Source organism: Trachemys scripta, chromosome 8 (genome assembly GCF_013100865.1).
Source record: "Trachemys scripta elegans isolate TJP31775 chromosome 8, CAS_Tse_1.0, whole genome shotgun sequence".
NCBI classification, from domain to species: domain Eukaryota; kingdom Metazoa; phylum Chordata; order Testudines; family Emydidae; genus Trachemys; species Trachemys scripta.
The window spans coordinates 104,684,406-104,704,001 of record NC_048305.1 but is presented as its reverse complement, the minus strand read 5'-3'; the positions used below and the strand labels follow the sequence as shown (position 1 = coordinate 104,704,001).

At 40.9% G+C, this 19,596-nt stretch overlaps 1 protein-coding gene across 9 annotated transcripts in view; it reads left to right on the top strand.

Moving 5' to 3' along the window:
- MAST2 (microtubule associated serine/threonine kinase 2) overlaps nucleotides 1-19,596 on the top strand; it is a 320,067-nt gene that overhangs the window by 280,511 nt on the left and 19,960 nt on the right. For all 9 annotated transcript variants that reach the window (XM_034779933.1, XM_034779932.1, XM_034779940.1 and 6 more), the window contains 9 exons: nucleotides 101-233; nucleotides 3,854-3,915; nucleotides 6,425-6,510; nucleotides 10,605-10,813; nucleotides 13,149-13,287; nucleotides 14,972-15,104; nucleotides 15,799-15,964; nucleotides 17,016-17,117; nucleotides 18,745-18,867. In XM_034779933.1, the coding sequence (XP_034635824.1) occupies nucleotides 101-233; nucleotides 3,854-3,915; nucleotides 6,425-6,510; nucleotides 10,605-10,813; nucleotides 13,149-13,287; nucleotides 14,972-15,104; nucleotides 15,799-15,964; nucleotides 17,016-17,117; nucleotides 18,745-18,867 (1,153 nt within the window). The remainder of the gene's footprint in view (nucleotides 1-100; nucleotides 234-3,853; nucleotides 3,916-6,424; nucleotides 6,511-10,604; nucleotides 10,814-13,148; nucleotides 13,288-14,971; nucleotides 15,105-15,798; nucleotides 15,965-17,015; nucleotides 17,118-18,744; nucleotides 18,868-19,596) is intronic.

Below are 19,596 nucleotides of genomic sequence, written 5' to 3'. Positions count from 1 at the left end.
CCTCCTCCTCTGTGGGCATTAAAACAACAACAAATTCTCTTTTAATTTTGGAATCAAATCACTCAGATCTCTGGTCTTACTCTTTCTTTTCTTCCTTTAGGAGTTTGATCCCGAAGAGTTCTACCATCTGTTAGAAGCTGCCGAAGGTCATGCCAAGGAAGGGCAAGGAATTAAATGCGACATTCCTCGTTACATTATCAGCCAGCTGGGCCTTACCCGGGATCCCCTGGAGGGTGAGAACTTCTTACTTTGCATCCTTTGGGCTAAAAGCCTTTCCAAATATGAAATATGAGCCATCTTCACTGGTCGTTGCTCTGTTAAATGAGAATTTTTTCCCCTTTAATTCATATGCCTCTTTTTTTCCTCGTCCTCTGTTGCTGTTCTCAAAATGTAAACTGTCCTTTCGCCCTCTAATTACCTGTTATTTTCTGTGTTACTTTTTAACCATTTATGCTCTGGTGTTTGACAGTGAAACTAGATTGCTCAGTTTTGTTTTTGTTTGTAATCTGCTGTTTATAGCAGGTCCACTTGGTGATTCAAAGGCACTGCCAAATGCTCCGTTGTTGAGGTTTCCTGCACAATACAGGAATGTTTAGGATCAAAATTTTCATTGAAATTTCAAGAACAATACTTTAAATTGAATTCCTATTAGGTTTTGTTAGCCTTTATTTAAAAAAAAAAATGAATCTCATTTTTGGATTTTACAATGACATTGTCCTTTGAATATTGTTATATTTTACTACTTCTCTGCCAACTCAGACAATCTATTTGTTTTACTTTTACTGTTGCATTTGCTCAGAAAGTTGGAATCTGGTTCTTTGGAATGTTTCCTGACTTTCTGCAGTATTCTCCATGAGATTAGTGGGTGTGTGCAGTGACAAGCCCTGTTATGAGTAAAACCCACTGTACAGATAGCAGAATTCTCCTTTGCTGCACTTAATGCTCTTGCCTGCTCCATGGAACAGTCATATTTCTGGATTAAGTAATCTGTTTTAAGCACTCTGTGGTGAAATCACTGAGGTGTGGAGTAGCCATAAAAAGGCCCATTTTGCAGCACAGTCAGCACAGGTCCACTACACAGAGGGACCTCATGAGGGCCATTCCAAAGCCCCCTACCATGAATACTGCAAAGCCATAGAGTCTGTGTATAGGTACAGGGGAGTTGCAGGGTCATTGTCTGAGTGGATCAATTGGCCACAGTCCCTGCATTTTGGACTGAGTAGTGCAGGAGTCCGCAGATGCTGCTTCACTGAAGAGACTGTATTAACAGACACAGACTGACCGGTTTGGGAGTTGGAGAGGAGTCTGTTATCCTAGCTTTTGTGTTGGTTCCCTGAGGAGCAAAGTTTGTTTACTCAAGCTTTGCATGAGGGGCCTGGACTATTATCATTTTTGTAGCATTAACAATATGTTCTCTGCTATACAAGGCAAAAAAGTACAGACAATTCTTGCCCAGAGAACCTACAGTCTCCGTGATAACCACAGGGGTGACAGGGTGCAGTGGGAGAGACAGGAGAGAGAGGTTAGAGGATGGGGGAAGTTTGAGAGTGGGAAGGTGTTTTGTTCCCTTATTGGGTAACTCAGAGCACTACAGACTGCAACAGCGTTGCCATATTGTATGAAGCATTTGTTAACCCTCCAATGAATAGTGTAGACATTTGGGGTTTTTTAATAGGTATACCTAGAATGAGTATTTGCTAAATGTGATGTCAGTCAGTCATTATAAATTCATATGATAGGTATAGTCTATTCCAGGGGTTGGCAACATTCGGCACGTGGCTCGCCAAGGTAAGCACCCTAGCGGGCCGGGCCAGTTTATTTACCTGCTGACGTGGCAGGTTCGGCCGATCGCGGCCCCCGATCGCTGCGGTTCGCCGTCCCGGGCCAATGGGGGCAGCGGGAAGCGACACGGGCCGAGGCATGTGCTTGCCGCGGCTTCCCACCACCCCCATTGGCCCGGGACGGCGAACCACAGCCAGTGGGAGCCGCGATCGGCCGAACCTGCCGTGTCAGCAGGTAAATAAACTGGCCCGGCCCGCTAGGGTGCTTACCCTGGCGAGCCGCGTACCAAACGTTGCCGACCCCTTGTCTATACTTCTGAGAGTTCATCTAGATCAGTGGTAGTCAACTTATTTATCATTGTGGGCCGCATCCACACAATATATATATACTATTTGTATGACCCTGAAGATGTCACGTGGGCCGCAGCTGTGTTTCGATTGGGCCTCAGGCAGACCACAGCTGAGAATCATGGATCTAGATGCAGAAGTTTATACTCCTGGTCCCCAAAAGGCCTTTAATCATTTAAATTTTTTTTGTTAACTTGTACAGTGTTTCAAGCAACCTGTTTTTGTAAAGGGAGATAATTTACAGTATATTTTACATATACAGACTTTAAAAATATTGTACGTTATATTAAACATTGGCGAATTTTTAAAAGATCTTGAGAATGTATTGGCGATCTGTTTTGTCAAAACTTGAGAGAGTCAGTCAAATTGCAGTACCTTTTTTGGGTTAAATATCAAGGATCCTTACTAATTGAGGATTATCATTATACTAGGGTGCAAATAATAGGATCCATATATTCCCGGCACCCTTACCAACCATCTCTGTCCAGCACATGCTCTTAATCTATCCTCCTGCCCCATTCCTCAAGGGTGATCTGGAAGAGGCTGAGCAGGTCTGGCAGCCCTTCTAGACCTCAGTGTACTACATGGTAAAATTCATGTGCTTTCTAATATGGTCCTGGGCTCAGAGCCCCAGAAAATCTAAACTTTGAAATCAGTGAGTTATTGCACAATTAAATATTTCATCTCCGTGTTTTGTTAATCTCGTTTAATCTCTTTTCTTTTGAGATATTTATTGGCACAAATTTTGCTTCCATGCTTGGCTCAGCAACAATAAAACCTGCCACAGAGACTGGAAGTTACCACAGAATTTGGCAACAGTTGAACTTTGGTTTTCTTTTTCTCGTGGAAGCAGTTTTACCTTAATTTCTGCAATATTTGTCAGAATTACGGAGTGACAGGTTGGCAAGCAACATCAGACGAACAGCTTTTTAGCAAAATGTTCACCAGAGGTTACTGAATGCAATTTAATTAATTGTATCTGTTGAAATCTGATATAAAGTGACGTTTCCGTTGATCCCTGTCAGGGAGGGAGAGAACCTTTCATTTACTTATTTCCTATAAAAAATTGTGTAAAGGTGTCAAGGTGCCTCATTTTCTTTCTACGAAATGGAACTATAGAAATGTCCATTTAGAGATTTCTTTTAGATACCAATACGCTTCTAGCCTGTTGCCCTTTGGATGTGGGATTGATCCTGGGAGGTGCTTAGCAACTCCTGAAAGGAGCTGAGCATGCTAAACTCCCACTAACTTCCCCATTGTTTGAAGGTGCTTGGTACCTTGCAGAATTGGGCTAACTAGAGACAAGAAATTTTTTAGAAATCTAATTTCCATGCACTAATGGGACGAGTATACCTGCATGGACATAAATGTGCGGACGCATGCCTCTTACCTTTAACAAATTGCTGATTTTGCTGGAGAAATAGTAATAGCATTACCTTAGTATTTGCATTTATTCCTTACCCTTGTTGTAGGGAATATCTAGAATGCTACAAAATACTGAGGTAAGGATAATTGGTTGTCTTTATATGAGGCATTACCTAAAACAGCTGGCAAGATTTTAGAGGTGACTATTGTGTAATAGTATAACATTTTTTGCAGGAAAGGAAGAAATGTGCTTTTCTGACATCTACAAATACTTTCTAAAATGCTGTTTCTTTGCCATATAGAAACAGATTAATTATATATTGAGATGGATATAAATAGTTGTTCTTTGTTGTTTGCAGAAATGGCCCAGCTGAATAGCTATGACAGTCCAGACACTCCAGAAACAGATGATTCAGTTGAGGTAAAGAAGCAATATACTTGTGCTGTCTACCTATTTCTTCCCTAGAAAGAAACAGTCTAATACAATCGTAAAAGATTTGTTAGGAAAACAAGATTATAATACAATGTATATTATAAACCACTGAATATTTTTAACAACATTTATTTGGTAAATGATTTAAAAATACTTTTAAAAGCTAACTTGCATGTTTATAGAAACTTGGACATAGCTCTATAAATACTGTAAAGAAGTAATGATTTAAAGATAACAGCAACTAATAGAGGCAAATGGATATGGACAGGAATTATCAAGAAGGTTGACAATGTTTTTTTTTTTTTTTACAACCATTAACAAAAATGGGGCTAAGGAAAGAAATGTGTTGGCATAGGTAAAGAATCTTGGGGAGTGAATTTAGGTTCCCAAGACAAGGATTTACTAATGATTTGTTGGGTAAATGTAGTCATTTATCTCTTCAGGCTTCATAGATCTGTAGGTTTCACTTTGATTGTGTAACAAAAATGCCAGTTTATTTAAAAGATCTATTAGGGAAAGACCAACTTTTGGGGGTGGGGTGACGGGGGAAGCTCCAGGGCTCCTAGGGATGCGAACTACATGTCGATGCGAGGTGGAATTTTCAAAAGTGCCTATGTGCTAGATTCTGCAAGGTACTTAGGCAGCTAAATCCACCACTTATGTGCCATTGACTTCCTTAAAACCACTGCTCAGCTGCCACCTAACCCCACAGGTGTCCAAGTTCTCAAGGTGTCTAAGTTTCCACCAGTAGGCACATGCAAAGTCACCTAAGCATTGATGCTGCCTCCACAGCTAACAAACTACTCAGAGCCCTGGCTGAAGCCAAAGCCAAAGAAACGGGATTCTCAAACTAGACTTTCCCCTGCCTGTCTCACCAGCAGAGCCTGATCCCATAGGCATTCTCAGAGTCTGCCCAAGACACAATACCTGTCACAAAAGAATACAGATCAGGAATTTGTGTGTGTATAAATACGTGTCCCCTGGCCTAATGGTTAGGGCACTCCGGGAGATGTGGATTCAAATCCCTGGTCCAGAGCAGGGACTTGAACCCAGGTCTCCTGGGTCCCTGGTGAATGCCCTAGCCACTGAGCTGTTGGGTATAATGACATTGGGGTCTCTCTTGTGAAAGATCTGGATTTCAGCTTCAAGAGTGTAGGCTACCAGAGCGGCTGACTTGGCATAAGTGCCTAACTCCAGAAAAGGGGTTCACAGCTGAAAATCCTGAGCGGAAGGAGGTGCCTCTCTCTGGCCCATCAGTTAAGCACCTTCCCTCTGTATTTCACTCCTGGCTACCTTAAGGCAGTTCCCCGCTCCGCTGGCTGGTTTCTGAGGCAGGTAACTCTCCCCATGTATTGAATGGGGAGCCTGGGTGCATAACTCAGGGCTGAGGGTTGGATTCCACTAGGTGGCAAGGCACCTCGGGGTTAGGCATTGCAATACCTAAGTATTTTTGTAGATTTGGCCCTGAGTAATTTAGGAACGTAAGTCCCACTGACTTCTAAATAATTTACCACTCCATACGGCTAAATGCAGTGCCTTGCATGATGACAGGTGGGGTGACTCTTGTACTTTTTGCGGATACAGAACAACACGGCTGCTACTCTGAAACCTAAATAATTTAGGAACTTTGACCATCCCACCGCAGTCTACAGCATAAAGTAAATTCTGCTTGTCTGTAGTATGACTGCAAACAGTACAAAATAATCTCTGCTGGAAGTGCACAATGAAAATGGAAGAATACAAACATAACTTGCAGTTGCTGAGGAACTCATCGTTTCTGAGCTAATATCCTGATTAGTATAAGAATATAACAGGGAGGAAGGATGATCCTGGGACTCAGAAGATCTGGATTTTGTTCCCATTTCTGCCACAGATCTCCTGAGTAACTTTGAGCAAGTCACCTGGTGTGTCTGCCTCAGTGTCTGTCAGTTTTGAGCTCCTCGAGTGAAAGTAACTCAAAAAGCATAACGTATATTGTTGTTAGAAATATTTCAGCTTATTCAATACTGTGGCTCCTGGCAGGCTATTGAGCATTATCAGAAAGTCAATGCAAAGGCTTCTCTGAGTTCCATGGTAGTTTAAAAAACAAACATCATTCATTCACAACAGAAGGATATTAGAAGGCTACCAGAGAAGGGGAATGGATCTGTGATCTAACAGAAATCAAAATGTATTTAGTATGAAGAATTAAATGGAAGATTTCAGTATGACAGTGGTTTAAATATGGCAACCATTTCTTCAGTTATAGTATGTCAAGGGAAAGGAGTAAATATAAAATATATTATACCACCAAATATTTGAGACATAGACATACATACAGAGCTTCCAGTTACAAAACAAAAATTCCAGGAAAATAGATTTTTTTTTTGTTTTTCTTTAAATTAAGATTTTCATATTTTCTACCCAGCAGCGAATTTTTTGGAAGTACATTTTTTAAAAGTAGGCTAGATTCTGGTGAACTGCAGAGAAAAAAAAATCCCTTCTCCTTGATTTTCAGAGTCGCGGGGTCCCTGCGCAGTCAAAGAAAGCTCCCTCTGAAGAGGACTTTGAAAACATTAAGCTAATCAGCAACGGGGCTTATGGGTAAGGTATTCAGCTTGTGTCCACATTTTGCTTTTCAAGAAGATGTTAATGTCAAGCCACCTGATAAAGAATTAGGCCTTTCAGGCTGTTGTTCGTTATATGCCCTTTCCAGCTGCTTGCTATATTACACTACAACTTTGACCTCAAGCCCTATTATGCTGTAACTTTTTCTGCTAAGTTTGCCTTCACAGTATGTGGATAAAATTAAACATACTCATATACGATAGGTTAATGTGACATTTGAGAGGTTACTATTGAGGTATGACATGTGTTATCCAGGGAAAGTATCTCTATGAATAATGGTGTCATGTAGTTTACATTTTGTTTACATTATAGTATTTCTTACAGGAAAGAATATAATAATAAAACGCATTTGTTTGTTAGCACCACATACCCAGACATAAGTTCAATATTTATTAAAACTAGACGTTAAAGTGTAATTTCACTGTGAAGTGTTGCTGTGTAAAAATGTCCTAATGTTTCATTGTGTCTTAACAGATTTGCTCAGTTTACAAGTTAAAAATCCAACTGCCAGCCCCACACAAAGAACCCAGAATTTGCAATTTGAGATTACAAGTTTGGTTAATTAAGCTAATAGTGTTGATGTAATATACTTAGACTTCTGTAAGGCATTTGACTTAGTACGACATGACACTTTGATTAAAAAACTAGAAAGATATATTAACGTGGTACACGTTAAATTGATTAAAAGCTGGCTAACTGATAGGTCTCAAAATGTAATTGTAAAGGGGGAATCATCATCAAATGTGTGTTTCTAGTGGGATCCCACAGGAATAGGTCATTTGCCTGACGCTATTTAACATTTTTAGTATTGACCTGTAAGAAGACATAAAATCATCACTGATAAAGTTTGCCAATCACACACAGATTGGGGGAGTGGTATATAATGAAGAGGACAGGTCACTGATAAAGTGAGCTGGATTTCTTGGTAAGCAGGGGGGCAAGCAAACAATGTGTTTTAATATGTCCAAATGTAAACGTGTACATCTAGGAATAAAGAATGTAGGCCATACTTACAGGATGGGTGACAATCCTGGGAAGCAGTAACTGTGAAAAAGATTTGATGGTCATCGTGGATAATCAGCTGAATAGGAGCTCCCAGTGTGACTCTGTTGCGATCCTTGGATAAATAAACAGGGGAGTCTTGCGTAGGAGTAGAGGGGTTATTTTACTTCTGTATTTGGCACTTGTGCAACCACTGCTGGAAAACTGGTTCCAGTTCTGGTGTCCACAATTGAAGAAGGATGTTGATAAATTTGAGAGGGTTAGAGAAGAGCCATGAGAATGATCAAAGGACTGGAAAACATGCTTTATAGGAGCTCAATCTATTTAGCTTAACAAAGAGACGGTTAAGAGGTGATTGATTAGTCCAAAAACCTACATGGGAAACAAATATTTAATAATAGACTCTTCAGTCTAGCAGACAAATGTATAACACGATCCACTGGCTGGAAGTTTCAGGCTAGAAACAAGGTGTAATTCATCAAAGGTGTGAGTAATTAACCATTTGAACAACGGACCAAGAGTTGTGGTGGATTCTCTGTCACCAGCAATTTTTAAATTAGGATTGGATGTTTTTCTAAAAGATCTGCTCTAGGAATTATTGTGGGGAAGTTCTCTGGCCTGCGTTATAGAGGAGATCAGATGAGATGATCTTGGGCCCTTCTGGCCTTGGAATCTGTGAATCTCTGAAACGCCATTTGGGTTCTTTCTGGCTGTGACATCATAACCAGTGATATTCAGCAGTATACCTGTGCTGCCCCATTGATTTCAATGGGACTTAACCACTGTGCTTAAAGTTAAGCATGTGCTGGAGCTCTTTGTTGAATTAAATGAAAATGTAATAACGTATTTTCGTCAGTAAAGTAAAAAGGGGAGAGCAGATCGGAGAGCCAGTTTGTTAGATAAGAAAGTGCCATTTTTACAGTCACTTTTTCCATGTAGACCCATGTTTTCTAGTACATCCTTCTACGGTATGTTTACACTGCAGTTAGACCTCTGTGACTGGCCCATGCCAGCTAGCTCAGGCTAAAGGGCTGTTTAATTGCGGTGTAGATGTTCGGGCTGGAGCCTGGGCTCTTCAATCTTGCAAAGTAGAAGGGTCCCAGAATTCGGGCTGCAGCCTGAACACCTACACTGCAATGAAACAGCCCCTTCGCCCAAGCCCCGTAAGCCCAAGACAGCTGGCACGGGCCAGCCATAGGTGTCTAATTGTAGTGTAGACATTCCTTAAAAGGCTAGAGGTGGTTTGCTCAGAGTCATATCCTTACTATATATACTACATACTTTATCCAGCTGATATGATACTATGTTAAATAGAATCCAGTAAGCCACTCCAGAGACAGGGGAGTAAGTATTGATTCAGTAGAGCAAGCTAACTGAATGAAAACCTTATTTGCAAACTGTACTATGAATGTGCGGACAAAGATGTGCAAATGGTAGAAATGAAAAGGATATTTTACCACCGGAAATCTTTCAGCATCATGTTGTTACAGCTAATCAAACTCCTTTAATTTGTGGAGCTTGGAAGGAAGTTGCACTGATCCCATTCATTTTAGGTCATTTTTCAGTTGACTGGTGATGTTCATCATTTCAGTATTTATTACAAGTATGTGCCTCTACATATAGCCAAGATTGTGTGCTACATTCTTCATTTATTGTCTGGACATTCAGAAATGCTACAGGAGTGTGTGGTTTTTGATGTAATCTCACAGGACCCTAGTCTTATTTCTGATGGAGGAATTGCAATTTTAATTTTAGTATGCAAGAATCTCATAAAGTTGCAAGAGCTTTCCTTGTTTAAGGCTGAGCTAGTCTCTCTGCTGAGAATATGTATCAGAGGGGTAGCCGTGTTAGTCTGGATCTGTAAAAAGCAACAGAGAGTCCTGTGGCACCTTTAAGACTAACAGATGTACTGGAGCATAAGCTTTCGTGGGTGAATGCCCATTTCATCAGACGCATATAATGGAAGTTTCCAGGGGCAGGTATAAATATGCTGGCAAGAATCAGTCTGGCGATAACGAGGTTAGTTCAATCAGGGAGGGTGAGGTCCTCTGCTAGCAGTTGAAGGGAGGAGAAACTGCTTCTGTAGTTGGCTAGTCATTCACAGTCTGTGTTTAATCCTGATCTGATGGTGTCAAATTTGCAAATGAAGCTCAGCAGTTTCTCTTTGGAGTCTGATCCTGAAGTTTTTTTGTTGTAAGATGGCTACCTTTACATCTGCTATTGTGTGGCCAGGAAGGTTGAAGTGTTCTCCTACAGGTTTTTGTATATTGCCATTCCTGATATCTGACTTGTGTCCATTTATCCTTTTACGTAGTGACTGTCCAGTTTGGCCAATGTACATAGCAGAGGGGCATTGCTGGCACATGATGGCATATATAACATTGGTGGACGTGCAGGTGAATGAACCGGTGATGTTGTAACTGATCTGGTTAGGTCCTGTGATGGTGTTGCTGGTGTAGATATGTGGGCAGAGTTGGCATCGAGATTTGTTGCATGGGTTGGTTCCTGAGTTAGAGTTGTTATGGCGCGGTGTGTGGTTGCTGGTGAGAATATACTTAAGGTTGGCAGGTTGTCTGTGGGCGAAGACTGGCCTGCCTCCCAAGGTCTGTGAAAGAGAGGGATCATTGTCCAGGATGGGTTGTAGATCACTAATGATGCATTGGAGACGTTTAAGCTGAGGACTGTAGGTGATGGCCAGTGGAGTTATGTTGGTTTCTTTCTTGGGCTTGTCTTGTAGCAGGAGGCTTCTGGGTACACATCTGGCTCTGTTGATTTGTTTCCTTATTTCTTTGTGCGGGTATCGTAGTTTTGAGAATGCTTGGTGAAATGTTACTGAGAATGTTACATATTTGGAGAAGCCTGTGAAGAGTAGCCGTCCCCGTTTCTTACTCTGAGGAAAAGCCTAGAGAGATTTCTTCTTCTGTAGCGACGCTTGACACGACAGATGTTTTATGTAGTCATAGATAAACCTAGCAGGAGCCTATCAGTGTATGTGATGTAATGACTTGCGATCCATTGTTTTTGAAATGGTCCAAACTGAAGGTAGGAACCCTTTTGTTGTGTTCTAGGGCTGTGTATTTGGTGCGGCACAAGACTACCCGCCAGCGCTTTGCCATGAAGAAGATCAACAAACAGAACCTAATTTTGAGAAACCAGATCCAGCAGGCCTTTGTGGAGAGAGACATCCTGACCTTTGCTGAGAACCCCTTTGTAGTCAGTATGTTCTGCTCCTTCGAGACCAAACGCCACCTCTGCATGGTTATGGAGTATGTGGAAGGTATTTGTCTCAGGCTTGAAAAGTATCTGGTTATATTATTGAATGTTTAATTGTTTGAAACATGTTAATTTTGCAGAGTGGCAGTAATTATTGTATATATAACGCCTTTCATGCTGTATTATCGCCAAGTGCTTTACAAATTGAGTCTTTAGGGTCACCCTCCATTGCCCTCTAGGATCGAATGTTGCAGCCAAAATAGGCTTAGATCATATTCTCTAGATGTCACCTTGGAAGACCTTTCACATATGGGTCTGCCCATGCCTACACAAAAAAGAGTCTCAGCACCTCCATAACACAATTTGTTCCTGGATACTATGAAGGGTGATCCATGGTTCTGAACTCCATATAGTGGGGAGGGAGTAGAGATTGGCTGGACCACATTGCAGAGATGGGTCAGAAAAGTCAGTCCAGCCTGGAGCTGTAGTACCTTGCAGGGGAAATGCCCACTCTGTGGGTCCCAACGGTAGCTGCAACTAACACAGCTTGGCTGCACTGGAGCTGCGCCAACACAGAGCCATGTGCGGGGAGGCTGCTGGGGGACTAGAGCCAGTGTGAAGGTTTCTGTAAGGGAATGACTGCAGAGACATCCTAACAGGGAGCTCTCCTGGGGGTACGACTATTGGAGGGGATGATCTGGCCCATGATTTGGTTAGTATATGGGAGGAATAGCTCAGTGGTTTGAACACTGGCCTGCTAAACCCAGGGTTGTGAGTTCAGTCCTTGAGTGGGCCATTTAGGGATCTGGGGCAAAATCCATGCTTGGTCCTGCTGGTGAAGGCAGGGGGCTGGACTTGATGACCTTTTGGGGTCCCTTCCAGTTCTATGAGATAGGTGTATCTCCATATAACTGTTTAGTTTCCTGTTTTCTTCCACTTAATTTATTTAATTTGAATATTAGTTGGATTTGTTTTATAGTTTTATCTTAATGTAAATAATATACACCTCTACCTCGATAGAACGCTGTCCTCGGGAGCCAAAAAATCTTACCGCGTTATAGGTGAAACGGCGTTATATCGAACTTGCTTTGATCTGCCGGAGTGTGCAGGCCTGCCCCCCCAGAGCACTGCTTTACTGCGTTATATCAGAATTCGTGTTATATCAGGTCACGTTATATTGGGGTAGAGGTGTATTTCCATTGGTGCATAGAACTAATTTCCCATGCCTGGCTTCTGTGTTTGGGCTAGCTGAATAACTGCAAGATGTGAACTATGGCTATTGTGTTTCTGACAAACGAGTGAAGCTGAAACGGAATTTATTGATTGACATGTTGACAAATTTAGAGTAAATTCTTATTTGCAAATAGAGAGGAGGATCATGTTAAATCTGTGATGCAACATGCTTTAAACAGCAAAAAGAAAAGAAATACTATAGCCACAAAGGCTGGCTGAGTGTAAACTCTACTTCCTTCCCAGATTCCTTTCCAACCTGGAAGATGAATTTATACAATCATTGAGCCAAATCCTGCTTGCCTTTCTCAACAAATAGTTGTACTGAAGCCAGTTGGACTGCTCCCCTAGAAAGGCAAGAAGACGTTACCTGTGCTCCCTAAAGTGGAGAGAGCATTTCTCAGTCGTCTCAGCATCAAGGTTGACAAACCCAGCTTAGTCCTCCTCCTTTCCAAAGCTGATACATTTAATTCTGTGGACGTTCCTCTCCTGTGGCGTCTCCGATGAAGCCATAGAAATGCTGTTACTGTTCACTGTCCATAGACCTCAACGGCATCATACTGCTTTTTTAAAGAGCTGGAGTTTGCCAAAATGTCATTGACAAAAGTGTCCCCTGTCCCATGCTGTTAAAATAAATAAAATAAAATAAAATATTTATGGAGATATCCCATCTCCTAGAACTGGAAGGGACCTTGAAAGGTCATTGAGTCCAGCCCCCTGCCTTCACTAGCAGGACCAAGTACTGATTTTGCCCCAGATCCCCAAGTGGCCCCCTCAAGGATTGAACTCACAACCCTGGGTTTAGCAGGCCAATGCTCAAACCACTGAGCTATCCCTCCCCACCATGTGCCACTTGCTATGCTTGTCTGGCTGAATGCTGCCCTTCTGTACAGAAGAGCTACTTGTATGGTTTGTGACATGCATTTAGATCCTGAAAGGCATTACAGAAACTATAGAGATTTAAATTATAGAAAATAAAAAAGGCATTATGGAAATTAAAATGATTTTCTAAACTGTGTTCAGATTCCAGGACCAAGGATGATCACCTTTAATGTAGAGAGAATTTAAGGAGGCAGAAATTCTTCCAATCTAATGTTGTGCTGTTGCTGCTACTGTAGCTTAGTATTCATATGTCATTTCAATGTGCTATGTTTGTAATTTACTTCTAGGAGGAGATTGTGCCACACTCCTAAAGAATATTGGAGCCCTACCAGTTGATATGGCCAGGATGTATTTTGCCGAGACAGTGCTGGCACTGGAGTACCTACACAATTATGGCATTGTCCACCGTGACCTAAAACCTGACAAGTATGTTTTGAACCTTTCAGGTTCAAATATGTAGTTGTAGATCTCCGTGATAAAAGTATAATTACTAATTAAGCATTGGATGTTATAGGCAAGTAGCCAGTCTTGTCTCATTTATTTAGTCTTGAAAAAACTAAGTTTATAATTTTGTTTTCTTGATAGGTTCAACTTCTTGTTTTCAGAAGTCAATCTGTGCTAACATCATTAAAAAGTAATTCCCCCAGCCATGATGCACATTAATATGCATTCATAGATTCCAAGGCCAGAAGTGATCATCTAGTCTGACCTCCTGTATAACACAGGTCAGAGAACGCCCCAAAAATAACTCCTAGAGCAGAGCTTTTAGAAAAAAACATCCAGTCTCAATTTAAAAATGGTGAGTGATGGAGAATCCACCACGATCCAGGGTAAATTGTTCCAATGATTAATTACTGTCACAGTTAAAAAATTACGCCTTATTTCCAGACTGAATTTGTCTAGCTTCAACTTCTCACCATTGGATCATGTTAGACCTTTCTCTGATAGACTGAAGAGCCCATTATTAAATATCTGTTCCTCATGTAGGTACTTATAGACTGTAATCAAGTCACCCCTTAACCTTCTCTTCGTTAAGATAAATAGATTGAGCTCCTGGTGTTTTTCACTGTAAGGCAGGTTTTCTAAGCTTCTAATCACTCTGGTGGCTCTTCTCTGAACCCTCTCCAATTTATCAACATCCTTCTTGAATTGTGGGCACCAGAACTGGACCCAGTGTTCCAGCAGTGGTGGCTCCAGTGCCAAATACAGAAGGGAAGTAACTTCTCAACTCCTACTTGAGAATCCCGTGTATGCATCCCAGGATCTCATTATCCCTGTTGGTCCTGGCGTCACACTTGGGAGTTCATGTTTAGCTGATTATCCACTGCGACCCCCAATTCTTTTTTAGAGTCACTGCATCCCAGAACATGTCCTAAATTTAGCTCAGTAATCCCTTGTATGTCCTAAACTGTTCCTATGGCATATTTAGCAGGTGCATCGAAAACAAACCTATCTCTCTGCCCTGATTCAGCAAAAATCTCTCGAATCCTAACAGCAGGTACAAAAGTTGACAAAAACCCATCATTTTAAGGATGTTGGATTGAAAGCCAGAACAGCATTTAATCTTAAGAGTTTTATTAGAGCAGTTAAGCATGGAAAGAATGACATCTTACAATCTCATTCTATTCAAATGAGAGAGAGAGAAGTTAGATGAGGTAATATCTTTTATTGGACCCATTTCTGTTGGTGGAAAGGAAAAGCTTTCTAGCTACAAAGAGCTTCCTCCAGTCTCTGGAGCTGTATGTAGTGATCAGAGGTTTGTAATAGGTGAGTCTTCTGGGGATGAGGTTTTGTTTCTTGAATCTGCTCAGAAAATGTCGCTGTTCAGTCTGGCTTCCTTCTTCATGTTGTGAAGTTTCCATTTGGACCAATATGGCTACAGCACTGCAAACATTCTATTCAAAGGTCCGTCTGAACCCTGTTATTGTTAGTCCAATCTGAAAGCAGTCTGATTTCCCCGCTGTCCTGGTCTCGTTCATATAAGTGGTGGAATGCACAGGATCACCAAGCACCATATATCTGTTGGACATTTTGCTAGATAATGCAATAGCATTACATTGTGATTGCTTTCCGAAACTATATGAATTATTTTCCTTCCTTTTTTTCCCAGTCTTCTGATAACATCCATGGGTCACATTAAACTAACAGATTTTGGACTCTCTAAAATTGGGCTGATGAGTCTCACAACTAATCTGTATGAGGGACACATTGAGAAAGATGCAAGAGAGTTCCTGGATAAGCAGGTAAGCTAAAAAATGTTTTTCTAAAAAATTACAGCTTTGAATCAGTGAATCTCCGCAGCATTTCACAGACTTTTCTTTTTCAGTGTATAGACTGAGAGTGTTTAATGCTCTTTGCAATAAGAAAAGATTTTGTGACCTGAAATTGCAGACAGAGGTAACTTGATGATCACGGTTCAGATAGATACATCAGTCCCCATACAGTGGTGTAAGTGCTGAATACAGTTAAACTGATGAAACTATAAACTTAAAACCTGAACCTGCAATTATCTCTGTGAAGGTGCGTGCTCCTAGATGTATGGGTTGGGGCCCTTTGTGACAGAATCAAAGGATTTGTAGAACTCCCTGACCCTGTGGTGTGTGTTGAACGATGAAGAGCCGAGACTTGAATCACAAGGTTTTCATATGATTCTGCACAAATAATGTTCTTTAGCAAAGTTCTGTTCTAAATTGCACCGAAGCCATGGGTGGAAAATTGGGCAATTCATATAAATGCTGAATGTTGTGATCTTTGACAGTTTATGCAAGTTTATCTAGTCTGACTGTCACTAACTGTGGAATATTTCCATGTGGCAAGGGATGTGTTAATGACAAAAATCAGCTGAGGCAGTGGAAAAAGAATTCGGTAGAAGGAAGCTGGCTTCCAAATATGGCAGCTTGTAAATTAACAGTTTCCTTTCTGTCTGTCCATCTTCAGGTATGTGGGACTCCAGAATACATTGCCCCGGAAGTGATCTTGCGACAGGGCTATGGAAAGCCTGTGGATTGGTGGGCCATGGGAGTTATCCTGTATGAGTTTTTAGTTGGCTCTGTCCCTTTCTTTGGTGACACACCAGAAGAACTGTTTGGACAAGTGATCAGTGGTATGTTTGTTTATCCTGTCTCTGGAGAGGTTACCTTTAGCAGTTCACTATGAGAGAGCATGAAAATATTGAAATCTGCTGTAATTTAGTGAAGAAAGACTACATAAGAAGCAAAGTTAATTGTTCAGTATTAGAATTCGTTTCATACTCCCTTTTTGGTCAGTCACTACAGTTGCTGAAAGCTCTTGTCTTGCCTAACGTACACCAAATGTCATCTGTATATATGTATGTAAACTCTGTCAATATGCATCGTGCAGGGAGAAATTCAGCTTATAAAATAAATTAGTGTTGTGGGGAGTGGAAAGAGATGTGTTTGCATTTGAAAAGAGCAAGCCGATTAGCAGGCCAAGATTCTATTTTGTTGTTAGTTATCCCGTGTAGACGCAAAAGATAGGGCTCATTAGTCAATTGCTACAGAAATGTAATAAAATAACTTATAAAAGCAACAAAGTACATCAATAAACACTGTTGTATTAGATACCTTCATGCCTTGGGTAGTGAAAGTGTTTGTCCTTTGGCCCATATCTCATGGCTAGAGCTGGGCAAATGCTGTAGAAAATTGATTGATTCTGTTTTTATTAATTGATTTGCTTGTGTTCACTTTCCATGAGTATTCAAGTGGAAAAGATTATTCTCAAATGTTCACCGAAACAGTGAATTTTAAGCAAATATTTGTGGAAAGCGAGTTTCAGGATTTGCAAGAAGCAAGAGCTAAAATTGATTAATAAACTTGTTACCCAAAATGTGTAGGCATGAGATACAGCTGCACCATAGTAGTTCTTTGTGTTGCCATAAAAGATCGTTATTTCATATGTATTAAGGTTCTTACAGTTTTGTTCCAACAATTACTGTTTGCACTGACAGCAGCTATGGTTAATACTGAAATTATATGCATTTTGGAAAATGTCAGTGCTCGAATTATATTAAGTACTCATGCAGCTGAATGCAAACCCGTTCAAATCATACTATGGTATAGCATACTACTTTCTATTGTATAAAAACGTTTGTGGATTTCATGACTTGCCTTTTTCATATTGCTTTATCTCCTTAGATGAAATTGCCTGGCCAGAAGGGGATGAAGCATTACCACCAGATGCACAGGACCTCACATCTAAACTTCTCTGTCAAAACCCTCTGGAAAGACTGGGAACAGGTACAGGCGTATTCTTGCGAAAAGACTAACCAGAAGCAATAAAAGACGCTGCAGTGCCAATGGAAGTTGCTACCCTGTTGTGAAATGCTGGCTTTGTGCTGTGAAATAGTATGCATTGAGTTTAGTGATGGGCTGAACAGCTCCCTGTCCCTGTGGATAGAGTGATCAGACTCCGAGTGAAATCTGCATGTGTCAGAAAAATGCCATTGTTTTGAGGGTTAAAGAAGAAAAGGTGTCTGCTCACCAATCTGACTCACTGTAAATATCACAGCATAACCTCACTAGACAGCCATTTTGACTGCTCCAGTTCAGGCTTTGTCAGGGATGTGTCTCTCAATCGGAATATTGCTTAAACAGATTTTGCATGAAATTCAAGGACAGTGACCCTCCATGTTGATGAGCACTTGTGAGCGTAACAAAATGACAACTTTTCTCTTTAGCGGTACTTTTCTCTTTTCTCTCTGCTGTGTAATCCCCTAAAATGCAAGAACCTGAAGTCTCCTGGGAAAAGTAAAGTGCTTAAGACTATCTGTAAGCAATGTATGGTCAGATTTAAGCCTTTGCAATTTAGGACTGTCCCTTTTAAGATTTTATGGAACCATTGTTGTATTTAGCTAACTTCCACATGACACTCCAGTTTCAACAGTTCCTGCCTGACCCTGCAGCTTCATGGCACTGTTCTCTTTTTCACTAACGTTTTGTGTTTGGTTTGGTTTTGTTTCACATTTCATTTGAAATTAGTAACTCAATTTATATGTATTTAAAAAATGCAAATACAGAACAATTTCAAAGTGTACCCTTACCGGCTGGGTGGCTCAAGAATCAGTCATGTGAAGTGAAGCCTTTCATGTAGAGAGAGATCACCAGCTCAAATCCAGGCCCCACTGGTGGTGGCTGAAAGTCGTCGCCACCTTAAGGGTGTTGTGTTTTGTTATATGTAAAATGCATTGGTGGGTTTATTTCAGTTGCTGGTGGACAGATTCTATTCCACTAAAACTACCACCACTGTGGGTGTCTTTGCTCTCAGCCAACAAACCTTATTTTTCTTCTCTCAGACCAGGCCTTTTCTGTGGACAAATCCGATACCTTTTATGAGTAGAGATTTCATTTAAAATGTCCACACCCCTGCAGGCAAATGAGCCTTTCTTATTTTTTCTTTCGGAGTGTTCAAGTTTCAGAGTGTAACAACAAAGGTCGTGATTCAAGAAGATATTTTTAAACACGTGCCTAATTTTAATACTTTTGAATTCAATGGAACTACTCCTATCTTTAAGTGCCTTGCTGAATCAGAGTCAAAACCTGTGCACGTACACTTGGTGTGAACAAGATAGCATTTAAAGGTTTTTAATTAAGAGGTTAATTTGTTCTCACTCTTGAGACTTGCACTGCAGAATTATACTGGAGATGCTGCTTCCCAGCCAATGTAGCATGTGTTGTGCTTACATTAAGGGGGGTAAATCGTGCAATTTTTATCTGTCAGCACAACATGGGCAAAGAACCCAAGTTTAGTTTCCTGTGATTCTCACAAAATGTGTGTGTTAGATGAGTGTACTTTCGTGTTTTCTCCTATGCCTTGAGCATTTTTTTGTCACGTGAGAGCAATGTTAGAAAAATATCCTCCTTTCAGGTAGTGCCTTTGAGGTGAAACAGCACCGGTTCTTTAAAGATCTGGACTGGAATGGATTACTTCGACAGAAAGCAGAATTTATTCCACAGCTGGAATCTGAGGATGACACTAGCTACTTTGACAGTAAGGAAAAAGAGCTTCTCACTCAGCCTGAGTTTAGATCATCTTTAATGTGGGCCACATTTCTTATATGTAGTTAATTGCTCAATGAAAGCCATTATCACCAATTTATTAAAATATATTTGATTGATATTCTGGAAAAAGAACTATATTGAATCCCAAGAGAGGAGTGAGTTTGGAACTGAATGAGAATTGCATGAAAATTATTCCAGGCTTCGTTGGTATTGTTGGCCTAGTTATATCCCATTGTCGGCCACAGCATTATCAGAAGAGCCCTGGAAATTCTTTACTTCATTCATAGAGGTATTTAGCTGCGTATGATTTTTTTTTTTTTTTTTTTGTCCTCCCTTCTTTCTGTTCACATGAACATCACTGTGCTGGGTAATGCTAAAATGATTGCTGTGATCAAGCACATCAGATGCGATGACTCCTCCAGTCCACGTGCATGTTTCCACCCTACAGTTTTTGGGCGATATTAGTATTTAACTCATACATTGGAAGGAAAAATCCTTTGGAGTAGTAAAGGAATTATTACAATAATTTTCACTGAGAGAGATACCTTACTGTGTGTTGCTGGTTGAAATACTGTAGTTAGATAGAGCTTGGCTCACTAGTGCAGTGGGGTGATCACGTTAGACCTCAAGCTCTAGTGCTTTGGTTCTGGGACAGTGACGGTGGGATACGGTGCAGGGACACGGAGCTCAATCCCCGTGGGTAGAAGTGCCTTTTTAT